General features: G+C 45.5%; 1 protein-coding gene across 5 annotated transcripts in view; it reads left to right on the forward strand.

The window, feature by feature from the left end:
• Positions 1-20,323, forward strand: part of PRR5L (proline rich 5 like) — a 168,042-nt gene that overhangs the window by 134,211 nt on the left and 13,508 nt on the right. For all 5 annotated transcript variants that reach the window (XM_035262376.3, XM_035262377.3, XM_035262375.3 and 2 more), the window contains 3 exons: positions 5,353-5,444; positions 14,510-14,650; positions 19,386-19,512. In XM_035262376.3, coding sequence (XP_035118267.1) covers positions 5,353-5,444; positions 14,510-14,650; positions 19,386-19,512 — 360 coding nt within the window. The remainder of the gene's footprint in view (positions 1-5,352; positions 5,445-14,509; positions 14,651-19,385; positions 19,513-20,323) is intronic.

Below are 20,323 nucleotides of genomic sequence, written 5' to 3' on the forward strand. Positions count from 1 at the left end.
TAGTAGAGACGGGGTTTCTCCATGTTGGTCAGGCTGGTCTTGAACTCCTAACCTCAGGTGCTTCACCTGCCTTGGCCTCCCAAAGTGCTGAGATTACAGGTGTGAACCACCGCACCTGGCCTTAAGGTTTTTTTTTTTTTAATGGTATGTAGAGTGGTGGTCTCCTTTGAAGGTACAAGTTAAGCTGTTTCCTACATGTCTTTGTAATATTTCTTCTGGTCTGCTCTGAGCTATTTCCTACAGGTCTTTGTAATATTTTGGGGGAGTTCTAGAAGAGAGGAGTCCTGTCCATTTGTGGAGACGTTAGTCTAAGCAGGTACTCACTCAAAAGGGTATGATTTGATAGACGCAGGGAAATTTCCTTATCTTAGATTTTAAAGTCCAACTGACAGGATAGAAAGAAACAGAATAAAGATGGAAACAGATTCCAAAGGCAAGAACTGGGCAAACCCGTGACTCTACCAAGGGCTACTCTTAGCTCCCACAAAGTAGGGCTTGATCTCAGCTTGCCACCTACTTCTTGGATGACTTTCGGTTAGTTACTAGTTCCTCCCAGTCTCAGCTTTTGTCATATTTGAAGTGATAAATTGGGGTGAGGGGTTGTAGGGAAGGGAAGGCACATGAGTAACGTAATGCACACAGCAGGTGTCCACTCCAAACCCTTTCTTTTTTTCTGCTCCAGCCTAATGACCCATAGATCAAACTTATTTCCAGACCCAGACTTATTAGGTGTGTCATGTCATCATCCTTTTGTTTCTTCCCATTCCCTGGGAAAGACACCAGTGTGTCCAGGAAAGGGGCTCCTAGAAAGACAAAGTAGGAAGGAAAATGAGAAACTGACGCTGGAAAGCCCCAAAATCTGGCACACAGTAAATGCTGACCAAGCCTTGGGAAGAACAGAGGTTAGAAATTAACCTTTGCACATTTGAGAGTTGTCTGAACCTGTACATTCTTCCCTTGAATACATCTATGCCGTGATTTTTTTCAACCTTATAAGTACCCAGTAACCCAAGGCCCTTAGAGAAAAAATTTTTAATTGTGGGTTAAAAAAAACCTCACACAATATAAAATGTACCCTCTTTATAGTTTCGGCACTTGTGCAGTGGCGTTGTGTTAATCATATTCACATTGTTCCATAACAGATCTCTAGAACTTGATCTTGCAAAATGGAGACTCCATGTCCATTCCACAACTCCCCATTGACCCCTTTCCTCAGCCCCTGACAGCCACCATCCTACTTTTTGTATCCATGCTTTTGACTATTCTAGGCATCTTATAAGTGGAATCATACAGTATTTGTCCTTTTGCAACTGCCTTAGTTTCATTCGGCATAAGGTCCTCAAATTCATGTTGTAGCATGTGACAGGATTCCCTTCTTATTTTAAGGCGAATGTTCCATTGTAGGTGTTTGCTATATTTGCTTTACTTCTCATGTGTCAAAGGAAGGGGATTATTTTTAGGTGACTTGCTTTGACCAGGAATTTAGTGGCTCTTTTGCTTTTTTTTTGAGACAGAGTTTCACTTCTGTGGCCCAGTCTGGAGTACAGTGGAGTGATCTTGGCTCACTGCAACCTCTGCCTCCCGGGTTCAAGCGATTCCTATAGCTCAGCCTCTTGAGTAGCTGGGATTATAGGCATGTGGCACCATGCCTGGCTAATTTTTGTATTTTTAGTAGGGGTTTCACCATGTTGGCCAGGCGGGTCTCGCCTCCTGACCTCAAGTGATCCACCCGTCTTGGCCTCCCAAAGTGCTGGGATTACAGGCATGAGGCACTACGCCCAGCCCTCTTGTGTATTTTGAGGTCAGGCTAGTACAAAAACGTGGAAGACAACTGCCTGGTAAAGGGAGGGAAGAGAAACATTGTCCCTGGCCTCATTCATTGTATGTTATCTGGGGAGTTAGTACAAGCTCCTGGAAACGTGGAAAAACAGCTCTATGAAAAAGATACCAAATAAAACCAGAGGTCCAAGGGCTCTTAAAAGGGGAAGTTGAGTGTCTCTCACCAAGGAACCCTCATCGTAGATACACTCAGAGTGAAAACTCAGAAATGGGCTAGACAGGGTGAACAAAGTTCATCCAAGATTCTGTGCCCCTGCCCTGGCGTGGCCTGAGGGCACCAGGCCTGGGGTGTTCTCTCTGAGTTTCTTCTAGACCTAGAGTTCTGGGTGTCAGGGCTTTTTCTGTACAGTGACTGGGCACGGGGGTGGCGGGACACGTAAGGGACTTTGCTGTTTTCAACCAGGCATCTCTACTTTTTAATTTTCTGTGTTAGAACTGAAGAAAAATTTTGTTCAGATAAAAGGATTCTCTTGCTATAAACTAAAGTTGGAAAACAATTAATATGATCTGTCCAGTCGCTGAACAGACTCCTCTTCGTTGACATCTCTGCTCAGGTACTCACATGTCTATGTATACACACCCCTCCTTCACTGCTGCCGAAAAGGCAGGTGGCCGTTCATATCCACCTGTTGCTCTTTTGCAAGCAGAAGACACCATGTTAACTTCAGTAATCTTTCTAGAGCCTTAGTGACCTTGACTCTTAAGAAGTTTCTTACACTTATCTATATACTCCTGGTGACCTACACTGATGTGATACATTAGAGGGCAGATTTATAGGACAGTCATCTAGAGCCGTCCATTCAACCCCCTTTATTTTTGCAGGGAGCTAAGTCCTTGACTTACGAGGTGTTTCTGGATGGGAAGGCAACTGTGTTCTTTACCTCTTTCTCCCCCAGGGCTACCCTGTTTCTGTGTCTGTGTCTGTCTGATGTTCTCTGAACACTTTCCAAAACCTCCATTACTCTCTGAAGTTTGCAGCCAGCAATTAGACCTGGGTTCTCAGGAGGCATCTTACTGCTGCTGGGTTGCAGGGTTACCTCGTGTGTCAATGAGCTTCCTGTCTCGGCACTGAAAGGGGGAGTAAGTAGGTACCAGTGCTGACCTGCAAGATTCTCTCTCCTTCCCCTCCTTCAGATCAAAAGCGCTTCTGCTTGTCTTGGTTGTGGAAGGCTTAAGACAAAGGACATCAACAAAGAAGCTGGAGCAGCTTTTTGCCCTTTGGGAGGTTCATTATCCAGGTGCTGGAGTTCACCTTGGTTTTAGGAACCAGGAGGACTCATTATGTGAGACGGTCCTTTTGGACTTCCCCTTCCCCCTCCCTGCAGTAAAATAGCATAGCCTACATTTGAAAGAGCATGACAATTGCTTCTATCAAATATTTATTTGATTATCTACCATGAGACAGTACTTTGGTAGGTGCTGGGGAGTCAGGAGTCAGAAATACCATCACAGGATTACAGGCCCTCATGGAGCTCACACTTGAATCAAATCATTACCAAATATACAACAATACCCAGGACAAGTACTAAGAATACAGTCTGCAGCTAGGTGGTTTGACCAGTGGGGAGAGAATTCCCCCTAGAAGAGATGTTCAAGGTGCAACTAGAAAGATAAACAGAAGTAGGTTAGGTAAAGAAGGGAAAGAAAAAGCAGTCAAGGCAAAAGGGCTAGCATGTGCAAAGGCCCTGTGGCACAAGAGAGCAGGGTGACTGCAAGAAGGTCAATTAGAGTCCAAAGGCCGACAGGAATACAGAAGAGGATCAAGGCCCAGAAGGAGGAGGCAGATTCTCCTGGGCTGTGTACATCATGTTAGTGAGGTTTTCTTTATCCTAGGAGCAAAGGAAAATGTTCATTGCTAACTATTAAGTCCTGTTCTACACTGTCCCATATTTGGGTAACATTTTAACCGCCTTTCACTCACCAGCCCCAGGATCTACAAAAACCTATACACTTGGCACTTTTCATCCATTCATGCAAAGATTTTAAAAGATTGATTTATCGATGTGTCTGGCACCACGCTAAGCACTAGCAACATAGTGTGATGAGCAAGACAGACGGGGCCCCATTCCTACTCCCACTCCAGTGACGAGACAGAATAAGTGAATAAGCCATTCCACTAAAGTGTGATCGGTGCTTTGCACAGGAAAGTTGAGGGTGCCCTGGATTTGCATTTTCCTCCTGTGTATTTCACCCTGACCTTTCAAAATTTGCATGTCTTTGGACCTGCTGGCTACTAGTCATGCCCTTGTTCTATTCTCTCTCCCAAGCTACTGCTTTTATTGCCCATTAAATTAATAGACAGGAGGCGCCAAATGAATCTTTCAAGATTTATTCAGTGGAACTGGCAGTGTCTTGCCAAACGCTTCTCTCAGTGTCTAATCTTGGCTGACCCAGTTTCTCTGCCTGGGATGAGCAGAGGCAGTGACCAATATCAGCTCTGATATCTAGGTCATTAAACAGCAACTGCCATGCAGGCTTCTCTCTGCCAGGGCCCGTCTTTCCTGGAGGTGCAAAGCTCCTCGCACCGCCTTCTGATGGCATCAGGTGACCTGTGTGCTCCAGCCTGGGGTAGCAGAGACACTTGGCCATAACTTAGGCTTCCTGATCCTAGGGGTGAGTAGGGACAGGATCAGGAGGCAGGTGCTATGTTTTGCAGATGGCCTTTTCAGAGAATGCTGCCCTCCCAGTTACTGTAAAAGAAGTGGGTGGAGGGAACAGTTTCCAGGTCCTCTTTCTGCCTCTCTCCACTGACAGCTGAAACCAAGAATAAAGCCGGTGTCCTAATGAGTAAGAAAACAAAACATTATATAACTGTGCACACGATCTTCCTGGATTAGATTGGTCAAGAGCATGGGTTCTGGAATCTCAGCTATGCCTTTGAGCTGTGTGTCTTTGGGGCAGTTAGTTGACCTCTCTGTGAGCCTGTAAAGCGGGGGTATTACATTCTAGTCTTGAGATATCTTATGGATAAGTAAACTAGCATAGTGCCGGATAATGTTATAACCATTGACATGATGACAATTACGATGTGATTTTAAGATGTCAGCTCCCTTTTTGGGATTGGAGGATGGAAAGGCACATTTGCATATTTTCAGTTGAGTTTTCCCACCCGGTCCTACATTTACTATAGTAACACCTTGTAGATCAAATGTAGATCAAATGTAAGCAATGCGCTCTCTTCCCTCCCCTCACTTAATGCTGAACCTCCCATTCAGAGTCTTACTAGTGAATATTAGTAAGTTTAGGTTGCTTATTAGTAAGACCAGTGAGTTAGGATCGATACATGCATCCATGTGAGTCTGAATATATTTCTGCTCTGAGAATTTCTGTTGACCTTGGCCTGGAATAAAGATCCTGTAGCATCACACCTGCTCTCTGGACTTCAATATCTCCTGGCTGCAAGTTTTAGCATATGCAACTTTATATTTTATGTGGAACTGTCTTCTGGGCTTTCCTACAAGTAATAAGTTCTTTTCTTTCTTCCTCCCCTCCCATCTTCTCGCCATCTTGTAGGTGAAAATCGCATTGAGGTTCTGGCTGAAGTCTGGGACCACTTCTTCACTGAGACTCTCCCTACCCTGCAAGCAATATTTTATCCAGTTCAGGTTAGTCTAACTGGGAGACACTTCCTGACATCCTCAGCAATGTGTCTTCTCTCTTGGCGTTTGTGGCCTGGGGGTCCCTGGTGATTGGGGGAAAACTTGGAAACTGAGCACTTGCATTGGTTAAGGAGTTTAGAGATCTTTTAAGGGCTCTCTGGTTCTATATTTAGTACCTAACTTCAAGTGAAGAAGAGTGCCCACATAACTAGCAATTTGTAGGCTCTAGTTACCCTCTTGGTTTTGAGTGTGTCGTTATATTCTTGGAGTGGTTTGTTTTTCTTAGTTTCCAGAAGTAGAGAAGATGCGGGGAGGATGATTTCTTGTTTCTTTTTTCTCTCCCCTGCCTCTTTTCTTTCTTCTCTTTTTTTTTTTTGAAGTATAATTTTAAAGCTAGTTTTCTGTTGCCCTCAAATCATGAAAGAGAAGTCGCATTCCATGCCCTCTGTAAGGGATCCCATGTGATTTAGTAGGAAGAACTCTGAACTAGGAATCTATAGACTTAGATTCCAGAGTGTGGGTGTGGGCACAGTCATTTATCTTCTGTGAGCATAGCTCCATCTCCTGCAAAACGAGGAAGTTAGAGTAAAATATGAATGACATCTCTAGCATTCTTATTCTGTGACCTCCACTCCTACGGTTTGTGTTGATATCCTTGCCCCTTCTTTCTGTGGAGCTAAGATCATGTAATACCATGATCATCACTGCCAGGTCGGCACCATCCCAAAGGAAGGTTGACCTATAAATGTTCCTCTCCAAAATACATGTCTCTCTCACTTAAGCTGCAGTGTGCTCACCCCTCAACTCCTCCCACTGGGGTTGAAGCTTCGTATATAATTAGGTAGTAATGAATTGTGGGTGTGGTATGCAGAGGAACACAGCCATTAGCAGTGGGTAGAATTACCTTATGCCAGAGGTCAAGGCCCACGTGGATTGTTTAGTCTGAACAGTGTTTTAAAGAAATTTTGAATTGTTTAAAACATATGTCAAATATTTAAAACCCAGGAGGTTATGCTTATAGATTTCATTTCCCATGTTAGGTCCACCCCATAACACTTCCAGTAAGATAGTACAGATAGAAGGCTCTGACCTGTAACCTGCAGAAACCTTCCCCTCCCTTGCAATGGTCATGCATCAGCCAGCAGTGAGTCCTCTCTCAGAAAGCCAGACATGGGGATAAGGTTGCCAGGTTAAGCAGTAAAGATACAGGATGTTGTCTGGGGACGGTGGCTCACACCTGTAACCCAGCACTTTGGGAGGTTGAGGTAGGTAGATCGCTTGAGCTCAGGAGTTTGAGGCCAGGCTGGGCAACATGATAAAAACCCATCTATTAAAAAAAATTAGCCAGGCGTGGTGGCATGTGTCTGTAGTCTCAGGTACTAGGGAGGCTGAAGTAGGAGGATCGCTTGAGCCCAGGAGATCGAAGCTGCAGTGAGCCAAGATTGCACCATGGCACTACAACCTCAGTGACAGAGCAAAACCCTGTCTCAAAATAAATAAATAAAAAATACAGGATGTTGAGTTATATTTGAATTGCATATATAAACAAATAATGCAATATTTGGGACATATTTTTTTTTCTTTTTTTTTTGAGACGGAGTTTCGCTGTTGTTACCCAGACTGGAGTGCAATGGCACGATCTCAGCTCACCGAAACCTCCGCCTTCTGGGTTCAAGCAATTCTCCTGCCTCAGCCTCCCGAGTAGCTGGGACTACAGGTGCACACCACCATGGCCAGCTAATATTTGTATTTTTAGTAGAGATGTGGTTTCACCTTGTTGACCAGGATGGTCTCGATCTCTTGACCTTGTGATCCACGCGCCTTGGCCTCCCACAGTGCTGGGATTATAGGCATGAGCCACTGTGCCCGGCCTATTTGGGACATACTTATATTGAAAAACCCTTCAAATAGACATCCTGTGTTTTATCCGGCAAGGCTACTAGAGAGGGCTGGATTCATAAGCGAACGAAGAGGTTGTTGAATCAGTATCTGGCACCTCCTGTGTTTAAAGGCAAACTGAACCAGACCCAAGACAGCAACTTGGAACCACCATTTCAAGGGGCACTGGGTCTCCCTTCCAGCCATTTGTATAGGGAACTCTGAGCTGCAGGTGTCCAGATGGTTCTAGAATGGAGAATGCAGGATCTGGGTGGACATGGCTCCAGTATAGTCAAAAAGGCAAAGGTTGGGGTCAGGGGGAGGGTGCTGGTCTTAAAAGCTCAGAGCCAGGCAGGAGCTCAGACATGTGGGTCTAAGGATATCTCTGTTTTACTTTTCTTGAAAGATGGTAAGATCTGGCAGCAATTAATATTGCCCCTGTTCACCTCCTCACTCCTCAGTGACTGACTTGAATTGTCCTTCTCTTCTCCAGTTTGCCATGGCCCGCACCCTGTCAACTCCTGAGGCCATTCGCATGTGCTAACTCTGCTTTATTCAATTAGCTGAATTGGATATGGGTGTGATGTACACGTCCCAATTCAGATTGTGGACAGGAAATATTCCAGGGGAGTGGGGAATATCTGTAGCAAATGGGCATCAAAAGTATATAGGATGCCCAGAAGGAGGCAAATTGTGCCCCTTCCTCCTTTTTGTTCTCAGCTGATCCAGGTCCACATATTTATAGTTGTATTGGACTGTATGTGTGCTTAGCCTAGAGAAACTGGATGGCATTTGGGTAACAGGGATATGCACTGCTATTTTTAGGGGGGACATAGGTTGTGAGGAGACTGGCTTGGTTTTATTAGGCTTTCCCCCTGCCCCAACCCTAAAACAAGAAAAGCCAGTTCTGGATTAGTATGAATTCCTTCTCTGATTCACTATGGGCCTAAGAGATGGCTAAGGACTTTTAACAAGCCAGTGCTCTGGTTAATGGCTCCGAATGATCCTCTAAGGCAGCAATGATTAACTTGTTTATGTGGCAGGTTGGTATAAACTGGCTACCCTACACCTTCCCTTAAAAGTATTTTTACCTGCATCAAAGGCCAGATTCTGCATACAGAAAAGTCCTTTATGGGTTGGGAACCAGCGGGGAGTTCTCAAGATAAAGCTCCCCTCCACCGCCCATGCTGAGGAGGGATTTAGGTATTGAGAAATTGGGATGTTGGAGCCAGTTCTGACATAAATGGTGGTGGCATGTTGCTGACCTTGGCCCAGTTCAATTTGCCTTTAAACACAGAAGGCACTATGTACTGATTCAACATGTCCCACTGGTCACTTATAAACCCAGGCCTTTTCTTCTGAGAGTGTAATGTTTAACTGTGGGCTTAGAAGCTCCAAAGGCAAAATCGGTCATGTTCTCCAGGTGAGTGCTGTAACTACCCATGCCCAGTCTAGACCCAAGTGACTACAGGTATTTCATGTGAAGAAGGGATGGCAACAGAATAATCTGGGGAAGAAATGAGGGATGGGGAGCAGCAACAAAGAGGAACAAAGAGGTTCATAGCATGAGCTGCAGAGTTAGCTCATGACTGACTGTTAATCTGTTTGTGTTGCTATAAAGGAATACCCGAGACTGGGTGGTTTATAAAGAAAAGAGGCTTGTTTGGCTTATGGTTCTGTAGGCTGAACAAGAAGTGTAGTTGCCAACATCTGCTCCAGGTAAAGCCACAGCAAGCTTTCACTCATGGCAGAAAGCAATAGGAGACCGAGTATATCACACAGCAAGAGAGGAAGCAAGAGATGGGGAGGAGGTGCCAGACTTTTTAAAACAACTAGCTCTCTAATACTAATAGAGAGAAAACTCACTAAAGAGTGAGAGCTCACTCATTACCAAGGGGTGGACACCAAGCTATTCTTGAGGGATTTACCCCCATGACTCAAATGCCTCCTACCAGGCCCCACCTCAAACACAGGAGATCACATTTCAACATGAGTTTTGGAGGGGACAAATATCTAAGCCATAGTATTCTGTTCCTGGTACTCCAAATCTCATGTCCTTCTCACATCGCAAAATATAATCATCACTGCTCAGTAGTCCCCTAAAGTCTTAACTCATTCCAGCATCAACTCAATTAAAAATTTCAGAATCTCGTCTGAGACTCAAGGCAAGTTCCTTGAGCTTGTAAAATCAAGAACAAGTTATTTACTTCCAAGATACAATGGTGCACAGGCATTGGGTAAACATTCCCATTCCAAAAGGGAGAATTTGGCCAAAAGAAAGGGACAGCCAGGCCCCAATTGAGTCTGAAACACAGGGCAGGCATTAAATCTTAAACCTTTAAAATAATCTTTGACCCCGTGTCTCACATCCAGGGCACACTGGATGCAAAGGATGGCTCACAAGGTCCTGGGCAGTTCTGCCTCTGTGGCTTTGAAGGGCAGCCCCTGGGGCTGCTCTGCTGCTCTCACAGATTGGAGTTGAGTGCCTGTGGTTTTTCCAGGCTCCGGGTGTGAACTGGTGTCTCTACCCTTCTTGGGTCTAGAAGGCAGCAACCCCCTTCCCACAGCTCCACTAGGAAGTGGCCCTTTGGGGACTGTGTCAGGGGATCCAAGCCCACATTTCCCCCTGGCACTGCCCTAGTAGAGTCTCTTTGTGGGGGCTCCACCTCTGTGGTAGGCTTCTGCTTGGGCACCCAGGATTTTCCATATGTCTTCTGAAATCTTGGTGGGAGTTGCAAAGCCTCCTTCTCTCTTGCACTCTGTGCACCTGCAGACTTAGCACTATGTGGAAGCCACCGAGGGTTACAGCTTATTCCCTCCAGAGTAGCAGCTAGAATGGTACCTGGGACACTTTGAGCCACAGCTGGAGCCAGAGAAACTGGGATGTGGGGAGCAGTGTCCTGAGGTAGTACTGGGCATCCCCTGAGCGTGGCCTCCAAAACCATAATTTCCTCTTAGGTCTCTGGGTCTATAATGGGAGGGACTGTCCCAGAGGTTTCTGAAATGACTTCAAGGCCTTTTTAAAACTGTGGTCTTGGCTATCAGCATCTGTTTCCCTTTTAGTCATGCAAATCTCTCTAGGAAGTGATTGTTCCACAGCTCACTTGTATTTCTCTCCTGCAAATGCCTTTTCCTTCTTCATTGCATGGCCAGGTTGCAAATTTTTCAAATTTTTATGTTCTGTTTTTCTTTTAATTAAAAGTTCCAACTTTAAGTCATTCCTTCTTACCTATTCCTGATCTTAGGCTGTTAGAAGCAGCTATGCCACATCTCGAATGCTTTGCTCCTTTGAAAATGTTTTTTTGTTTGTTTGTTTTTTTGAGATGAAGTCTCACTTTGTTACCAGGCTGAAGTGCAGTGGCACGATCTTGGCTCACTGCAACCTTCACCTCTCAGGTTCAAGTGATGCTCCTGCCTTAGCCTCCTGAGTAGCTGGGATTACAGGCACCTGCCACCATGCCCAGCTAATATTTGTATTTTCAGGAGAGATGGGGTTTCACCATATTAACCGGGCTGGTCTTGAACTCCTGACCTTGTGATCCACCTGCCTCAGCCTCCCAAAGTGCTGGGATTACAGGCCTGAGCCACCATGCCCAGCCTAAAAATTTATTTTACCAGATACTCTAAGTCATCACTCTTAACTTCAACCTCCCACAAATCCCCAGGGCATGGAAACAATGCAGCCAAGTTCTTTGCTAGGGTAGGACAAGGGTGACCTTTATTCCAGTTCCTAATAACTTCCTCATTTGCATCTGAGACCACCGCAGCCTGGCCTTTACTGTTCTTATTTCTATCAGCATTTAGTTATAATCATTTAACTAGTCTTTAAGAAGTTCTAACATTCCCTTGTCTTTTTGTCATCTTTTGAGCCCTGAGCCCTCTAAACTCTTTCAACCATTACCCAGTTCTAGAGCTATTTTCACACCTTCAGGTAACTTCAGAGCAACATTCTACTCCTTGGTACCAATTTTCTGTATTAGTTCATTCTGCATTGCTATAAAGGAATACCGGAGACTGGATAATTTATTTTAAAAAAACATTTATTATTTGGCTCATGGTTCTGCAGGCTGTGTAAAACACACATATCAGCATCTGCTCCCGGTGAGGCTTCAGGAAGCTTACAACCATGTTGGAAGGTGATAGGGAGCCAGGGGGTCACGTGATGAGAGAAGGGCACAAGAAATGGAGGAAGAGGTGCCAGGCTCTTTTAAACAATTAGCTCTTGTGTGAATTAATTGAGAACTCACTGATCACCAAGGGGAGGACACCTAAGCCATTCATGGGAGATCTGCCCCCATGACCCAAACACCTCCTACTAGGCCCCACCTATAACACTGGAGAAAAGATTTCAACATGGGATTTGAAGGGGATGAATATCCAAACCACGTTACTGACCTGGGTTCACATCCTCAGTCTGCCCTTATCATCTTGATATTTTTGGGAAGATAACTTTGCCTCTATGAGCCTTGGTTTTCTTCTAGAAAGTAAGAAAACATGCTTTGCAAGGGTGTTAAGAAGAGTGAGTGAGATAATACATGAAAAGCACTTAATTTTGCATATGACATATAGTAAAGGCTTAAGAAATGTCACCATCATCATCAATATCATTATTATTACTATTCTCTATACAACAAAGTATGTTGGAATCACAGCAGATAATCCAGCTATTTGGACTTGTTTTTCCCATGTCATGGGCTGAGCAGATGAGTTGACAATGGGTGACTGTTGAGTGTCTACCATATACTGGTACTGTTATGGAAATGTGGGCACAGCCCCTGAGAGTTGCCTAAGTGGGGTTATGGCCTGTATTTTCCTAATCATCCTACTCTTGCTTGCAGTACAATAGATGCAGTCTTTCTGGAAAGCAACATGGCAGTATCTGTGAGACTTTTTATTAAGGGCATATTTTGATTTGAGTAATTTTCCTTTGCAAGAGAATAATCTCGATATGCTGATAAAAGTGCCCAACGTGGCATGGATGAATATGTTTAAAACACACACGTGTTCAAATGAAAGCATCTTGGTCAGGAGAAGGGTGGTTACATAGAGTGTGTTCATATCGTGGTGGAATATTATGCAGCCTTAAAGAAGAGTGAGGTGCGTCGATATGTGCTGGTATGAAAAGATGTCTCAAATATGCAAAGTGAAACAAAAGCAAGCTGCAGAACAGTAGGAGGGGCATAATCTCTGTGTGGGCTTAAAGGTTTTATATGTGATTTTGTGGATATAGGAACTTTCTGGAGAAATCCAGAATATAAATAAAAACCTCAAGGAGCAGTTACCAGTGTGGAGAGAGAATAAGAAATTAGAGGAAGAGAACTTGTAACTTACCTTAAGTCCTTTTTCTGACCTGTTGTAATCTTTGCCTTTAAATATTTTATGATTTAAATATAAAACCAAAAACAATAAGGCAAACAATTGTCTTTTTGGAGTGCGGTTCTGGGAATAAAGACTCCTTCGGGATGCCTTGGTGACCTTGTAGGGAGTTCCTAGAAAATCAGTTCTGGAAAGTGATTTGGCAGTTGTTGGAGCAGGAGGTCCTAAAATTGTTTCCTTTTGCCTTATAGTCTTCCCTTCCCACCAGAACTGCTGTTCTAGTTTCCAGAAGGTTGCATGCCCCAGTCTTCCGCCTCCTCTCTTCCCACATTCTATAGTTTAAATCAAACAGTTCTGTTCCCTTCCCTGGAAGGTTGTCAACAAAAGTTGGTTATATCCCCTCTGCTTCCAACATCATACAGGACCAAGACCCAGGGGCTGGCTAGAATAATGGTGCCTAATGCTGGCTCTCTCCTCGTGCCTCAGCATCTCTGTCCATCAATCCATCCAACAGAGGTAGTACCAACTGGCCAACTTTTCAGAGATACTGAAAGAATAAAACCCAATCAGAGTCCCTCATTATAAGATAAGGTATTTAAAGCATACAACATAATGTGAGCTCTGTTTATAATTGTTTATGTTATTGAAAGGTATGGGTGGTGATTGTGTCTATGTGTTGGATGTGGGGGGTCAGGGGATACAGAGATAGCAAAACCACTCTTGACCATGTTTCTATAAAACCCTACGGAGTTGTAGGAAGTATAAAACATCCTTAAACCTTGGTCAGCTCTGGAGGGTTCCCTAATGAGGTCTTTGGTTCTACCAAAAACAACCAACTTTTAGTGTGCATTTGTATGACTGTGTGTAAGGGAGAGTCTGAAAAATGAACCCTCTTTTTTCTTTTGTTTTGAAAACTTGAGCTCTAAAATCAAGAAGTTTGGGTTGGAAACCCAGCTCCGCTTTGGGTGAATTATAGTAACTGCCTGGGTTTCTGGGTGTTTCATCTGTGAAACGGGTTTGGCTCTACCAAGAACAACCAACTTTTAGTGTGCATTGCATGTGTGTGCGCAAAGGAGAGGCTGAAAAACGCACTTCCTTTCTCTTTCGGTCTGGGGAAACTTGAGGAGCTCTAAAATCAAGAAGTTTGCGTTTGAAACCGAGCTTTACTTTGGGTAGACTATATTAACTCTCTGGGTTTTTGGGTGTTTCATCTGTGAAATGGGTTTTACAATGGTACCTGTCTCAAAGGTTGGTTGTGGGGATGTGGGGACTACGTGTGTTGTTTACACCTAAAATATGTAGACTCATGCCTGGCACATAGAATTTAATAAATGTTGGCTTATATATAGTTATTATTTTCCCCTTCTGCTCCTTACCCCACCCCCACAGTTGGACAAATCCCTTTCCTTTTACTTTTCTATTTATTTTTCTTCCTAAGTTACTGGTATTTAACAAACAATCTAAGAGGTCCCATGTTTTCCTTCTTTATTTGTATGATAGGTGTTCAGATATATTACAAAAGAAGTTGGGAAATGTAGCCTTGAATGTAGGAGGTAGTATTGTTCTTTCCTTTGTTTCTCCCCTCTTTCTCCTTCCTAATAACTCATAACACTGATAATACTGTGCCCTATTATATGCGCCGTGTATTGTCTCTGGGTCATTTAGGTAGGCAGGTTGAGTCACGCCTTATCTTAACAATATTTTGATTCTAGGGGACAGGAGCCAGGTCTTTGACTCTTGAAAGACACACTAGCCCTTGCAGACACCTCATCTCATCTTTGGTGCTACTTAAACATGTGCTGTCTTAAACCCCACGTGGTTGGTGGCAGATTCAGTGAGCTCTCACCTTCCAGCCCTCCCTCCTCTGTTCGCTCTAGGGCCAGGAGCTGACTATCCGCCAGATCTCCCTGCTGGGCTTCCGAGACCTGGTCCTGCTGAAGGTGAAGCTGGGTGACTTGCTGCTGCTGGCCCAGTCCAAGCTGCCCTCGTCCATTGTCCAGATGTTGCTCATCCTGCAGGTGAGACTGTACTGGAGACCTGCCCCAAGGCCGAGGGAGGGAGGGAGGGAAGAGACTGCCATTCTGAGATGAGGGGGAAGGAACCTAGTGACCAGAGCACCTTAGCTTGACTTACTACTATTTAGTTTGTTGGCCCATGTTGATTTGTTCATTCATTTGTTCATTTGATGTGCATTCACTGAGCACCTGTTCCTGGTGCTGTGCTTGGTGCCAGGATTGCACTGGGCAGTAAAGGAAGCAAGTCTTTCATTCAGGAAGTAGATGCCCTTTTCCCTCTCCAGTGATGCCAGGGAGCCACAGGTTGCAAGTTAACAGCAAAGAATATACTTTGGCCTAGTTTAGCCGGAAGAGGAACTCCCTGGGAAGCTCCCAGGGCAGATGGACTTCATGAGGGATTACAACCAGGAATGCGGCCGTCTCGGGCCGTGAAGCCACCATCCTTTCTCTACTTCCTAGTCTCTACTTGAATCTGGGCTACCTTGTCTGTCTTCATCTTGTCCTATCTTTCCTGGACTTGGTCTTTTTCTTCCTGCAGGTTTATGTTCTGTGTTTGGTTTCACCTGATCGAATGCGACACCTCACAGCTCGTGTGCTTCCAGTAAGAGAGTATCCAGTGGCTGCCTAGTGTCACTGAATCCCAGTTCTAAATCAATACTAGGAAGTTGAGCGAACACTTCTTGGTCCTTGGCTATGTGCCAGGCACGGGCCAAGGACTTTAAGTGTGTTGTTTTCTTAATCAGATAATCCAGACAATCACCATATGACGTAGGCATTGTTGTTATTCCCATTTTAGAAGTGAGGAAAATGAAACCTAGTAAGTTTGTGTGCTTGCCTGAGGTCCCTCAGCTAGGAAGAGGCCGTAAGATTCAGAGGAAATAATTTAATTGGTCCAGCTTGGACTAGATTCCTCTTTGCCCAATCAGCCATGACTCTTGAGTAAGATCAAGCAGTATAAACATGACCTTGATAAGCCCATTCCTATCGGTGGGGGCACACAGTTCTCAAATAGTAGGACTTTTGGCTTAGAGACACCCCCAAGAGGTGACTGCTATGCCTCTCCACCTCTGTAACAAGTTCAGATGGGGCAGCATTAGCTCTGAGCCCTTCCTCAGGAAAGATGGCTTCATCCTTGATCAGGCCAGTGGTGACCCCTTGCTGCTGATGGAATGTCAGGCATTGCGGCCCCGATCTGATCCTTCTCCCACATCCCCCAGCTGGTGCTCTCTTTCAGTTCTTGAAGCTGGGCCATTTTTCTGGGCATTCCCCCCCTTTTCCTGTAATTAGAGAGGAGGAAGAGTTGCCTAATAGGATGAGGGTGGGTGTAATTGGCTGGAATGCCAGGTCAAGTATTTTTATGGAAGAGATGGAGAAGGAGGGGGATAGAAAAATGCATGAGGGGCTCGGGTCTGAGAAGCCTAATTAGAGCATGCATGCTGAATAAGGAGTCTGGAAAATGAGCCCTTCGGGATTCTGACAGGAAAATTCAGAAAGCTGAGCTCCCATCTTCCCATTTCAGTGGATCATAGTTTAGGGATGAGAAGCGATTCCTGTGTGCTTTGGGTGGTGGTGGTTTGTGTGGTTTGGTTTGGTTGGAAGGAGAATTGATCCAGTCCTGCAGTTGAAGGCTCTCACCTGTTGATGCTGGAACAGGAGGGCCTGTGTCAATAATGAAAAATGCCTATCACATTCCAACATTCCAGGCCTGGTGCCAGGTAGCCCTGCAACCATGTGAGAAAGCTTCAGTCATCATACCCCTGAATCCCCAAAGACAGGTGAGACTCCTTGCTGAGGAGAATCTGCCTCTTCCACTCTGGTCCCCACCCCCAATTTGCTTTCCATGACAGCCTCAGACTCTTCAGCGGTTTCCAATTGATCTTAGAAAAACAGCCCAAGCCTGTACCCTGCCCTTCGGCATCTCCCACCCTTCCATCCCTGCCTGGGAGCCTGACTTCCCCACTGCTCTAGTCTTCTTGGCTTCCCTGCCTACCACGGGATCTTTGTGCTCACCCTTCCCCCTGCTCAGAATCTTAGTCTTCTCAGGCTCTCAAGCTCCTGTCCAATCAAGGAAGGTCCTTATGTTTTCTCTTTGCTTTTGTGCCCTCAGCACCCAGCACAGTCTTTGGCACAGAATAGGTATTGATTAAACACTGTCCAGGGAATATAGCACCAGCTAGTAGAAGCCTGAACAGGGCTGACGTTGTGTCCCTGGCCTCACACCAGGTTCATGACCATCATGCGGGCTTCTTCTCTTGGCAGAGGGAAGTACAGTCAGAGAAGCTCTGGGGTCATGGCGAATTTCGGAAAGTCGGGCAAGGGAACGGTTCCTCCTGTGTCTATACCATTGTTCTCCCCATCTCACAGCTGAGATGGAGGTTCAGAGAAGGTGGCATCTGCGCTCAAGGTTGTGTATTCATTTATAAGAGAGCTGGATTGTTCCCCATCCCTTCGCCTTTGTCTTCCTACCTCCACTTAGCCTTTCTCAGCAACTACTACCTCCTTTCTGCAGTCTCCCAGCGTACCTGGAAATGCCTTACAGGCACCCTACAGACCATTAAAGATCGTCCCATTTTCCTGTAGGGCATCTGGCCTCACTTCCCCTGAGGACTTCCTGGGAATGGTGCCTTTTGCCCATGTTCTTCCTCACCAGGAGCTCTAGAGCCTGAGGCTGGGGGTGTTACTGTGAAGAACACGGATCTTTCCCCTGCCCAAGTCCATCTTCTTGAGCAGTAGGGGTGGTGGGCTCTGGATCTGAATGGAACTTCCAGGTGGCACTGCCCTGGGACCACACGTGCTACAGGAAATGTGGGCCTTGGTTCTTAGAATTGTCCATTCTCTCCCTAGACCTGCACTTTCCACAGTGCCATGAGACCTGGGGCTGATATCTTTCAAAACTACCTGACCTACACAGAGAAAAGAGCTCTCTCTTAGGACTTCATTTCTGTCTTTTCTGTTGCTCTTCCCAAATGTCCGTGACCCAACTCCACCTTTCACCAAATTTACAAATATTCCTACACTGGGCCATGTGCTCTGCCTTCAAACTGCCCCAGTGAGAGGCAGAATCAGAGATATTAACCAGTGTGAAACTTTGTTTGCTCCCAGCTGACACAGACAGGTCCTGAGGCCACCCTAAGAATGGTGCGTTCTCAGAGGCCCCAGCCAGGCAGGGTATTCGGCCTGTGCTTGGAGGACCCTGAGTTTGGTTTAATTTTCTCCCATCACCATTTGACATTCTTAATGATTTTTGAACACGAGTTCCTGCATTTTTTACCCTGGACCACAGCAATTCCATAGCTGTTTGGCAGCCAAGCCAAGGGCCGAGGACAGCACCTTCCTAGAGGGCTGTGCACAAGCCAAGTTCTCAGCAGCGACTTTTCTGGGAGAAAACCATCCAGCTCCAAATCACATGTTTATTATCCATGTTCATCCCACCTTTTGCCACTTCTCATTTTTCTGTGGTCTCTCTCTGTTTAGCATTTATGGAAGGTTTGGGGGAGAATCCACTCGTTTTCTCTGCATCTCTTCTGGCACTGTTTCTACCTCCAAAACTGTGCCATAGAGCTCCCTCTTCAGCCTCTTTGTGTTTCCTGAAGCTGTGTCCTCTCATCCCACAGCCCCTGGCCACACCCATCTCAATGTGACAGTACCAAAAAGGGACCAAGGAATAGCCTATTTCCTTGGCAGCTTACATCTCCCTTGGATCGCCAACCTGCAGGGGTCAGCCCTTCCTACCTGATTACCTGACCAGCTTCCCCTTCAATCCCTGAAACACTGCACTGGAGTGGAGTCTACTTTCAAAGTGAAACTGATTTAGAGTCTACCCCATTTCGAGAATTTGACATGTTAACCCCTCGGGCTGGGCACAGCCTCATGGAGCCTTGTTTCTTTCCTGGCCAAGCCCTTTTCCTGCCAGGTGGTCTCTGTTTCTTTGCAGCTTCTCAACATAACAGCATGTTTGAGTTCTTTCCAGCAAGAAGCTGAGCTCCCTAGGAGTCTGCTGGTTTTCTAGAAAACATTGGTTACTGATTCCTTTCTGGTTTTGACCGTTCTTTACTCAGTGCTTAGCTTGGAGAACTCCTGTCATGCCGGGATTGTTAATTGGCTCTTTATCTTGGTGCTGCAACTATTCCTGGCTCTAGAAGAATTCTCCCTTTCTCTTATCACTCTGCACTTTTCCATAGTCTTTCCTCCCTTCTTTTCTAGCCTGATAGCAAGTGTCAGTAAGAGGGGATCAGAGCCAGTTAGCCTGGGTTCCAGTCCAGGGTTTTTGCCATTTACTGGCCGTGATTTCCTGGGCATGGTACTTAAGCTCTCTGGGTCTTTAGTTCATCATCCAGAGAAGGGGGCTGATAAGAGCACCTTCCTCTTTGCATTGTCAGGAGACCTCTGTGCCTTAATATATGTTAAGTGTCTGTGTGCTGTTTATGAACCAGTCACTACGACAGGGTGGGTAGGATTATTGTCCTTGAGACCAGCCAGATTTCAGCCTTGGAGGTGGGACATCCACACCGCATTGGTGGCCCAATGGGAGACGCTGCTGCAGTTCTAATTGCAGTGACCCATGACAAGTGACTAAGGCTGCAGGCCTCAGTTTCCTTCATTCTAACTGCAAGGATGCTGCCTGCCGGCAACACTGCCTTGTACATTGCAGGAGGACAATCAGGATTTGTTACGTGAGCACCTGCTGGGCATGGCAACAGATGCTGACCTTTGCATATCTTGGCTGTTCATTTTCCAGAGTGTTCACGAGCCCACAGGCCCAAGTGAGAGTTATTTGCAACTGGAGGAGCTGGTGAAGCAAGTGGTTTCTCCTTTCCTCGGCATCAGTGATGACCGTAGCTTCTCAGGCTCTGCGTACATGCTGGGTAAGAAGTGCAGCTCTCAAGTTGTCAAGAGCCTCGGTGATCATGATACCAGCAGTGTTTAACTGAGCACTGATTATGTGCCCAGCCCTTTGCTTCCTGTGTGGGTCAGTGCAAACCCCATGCATGTTAAGCACTCACGTTCCTGGCCTCTGGAGGTTACAGTAACCTTCTTTCCCCCTTGAAGATTCCTCCCCAAGGACTGGTACTATGCCTCTGTGGTGGTGCTTGTCTGATCCACATCTTTGATCAGTGGCTTTGATTATTTTTGTGTGCCTAGGACATTTATCTTTCTGTATCTGATACCAGAAACTGTGCCTGGTTACACCCTCTCTCTGGTTGAGTAGAGAAACCTCCTGTGATGGATTTCCCTTTGAAACCAACTGGAAATGTCAAGCCAACTTGTTGTGTGCATGACCAGATGTTATCAAGCTGCTGTCTCCCACTCCATTTCTGCAGGTTACCACCACATGGCAAGGGAAGGGGCCTCTGGATTTGGAGACAAATCCTGTTGGGGCCTTTTTTTTGGTGGCTGTAAACCTAGCATCAGTGAGTATCAGGCTCTGTACCAGCCATCTTCGAAAATCTAGAGATAAATCAGATCTGTTCCTTCTCTCAATGACACCGCAGTCTAGATGGGTTTGGCACAAATATCTCTATAATATAATACAAAATCGCTCTCAGATCAGTCTTTGTAGAAATAGCTACATGATAAGGCTTCTAATTTTTTAAAAAACCCATTTACTATCTGAAATGTAAACCCTCCAAATGCTTAAACTTTTTCTTTATTGTTCCGACCCCAGGAATGGTGCCT

Source organism: Callithrix jacchus, chromosome 10, assembly GCF_049354715.1.
Source record: "Callithrix jacchus isolate 240 chromosome 10, calJac240_pri, whole genome shotgun sequence".
Taxonomy (NCBI): Eukaryota; Metazoa; Chordata; class Mammalia; order Primates; family Cebidae; genus Callithrix; species Callithrix jacchus.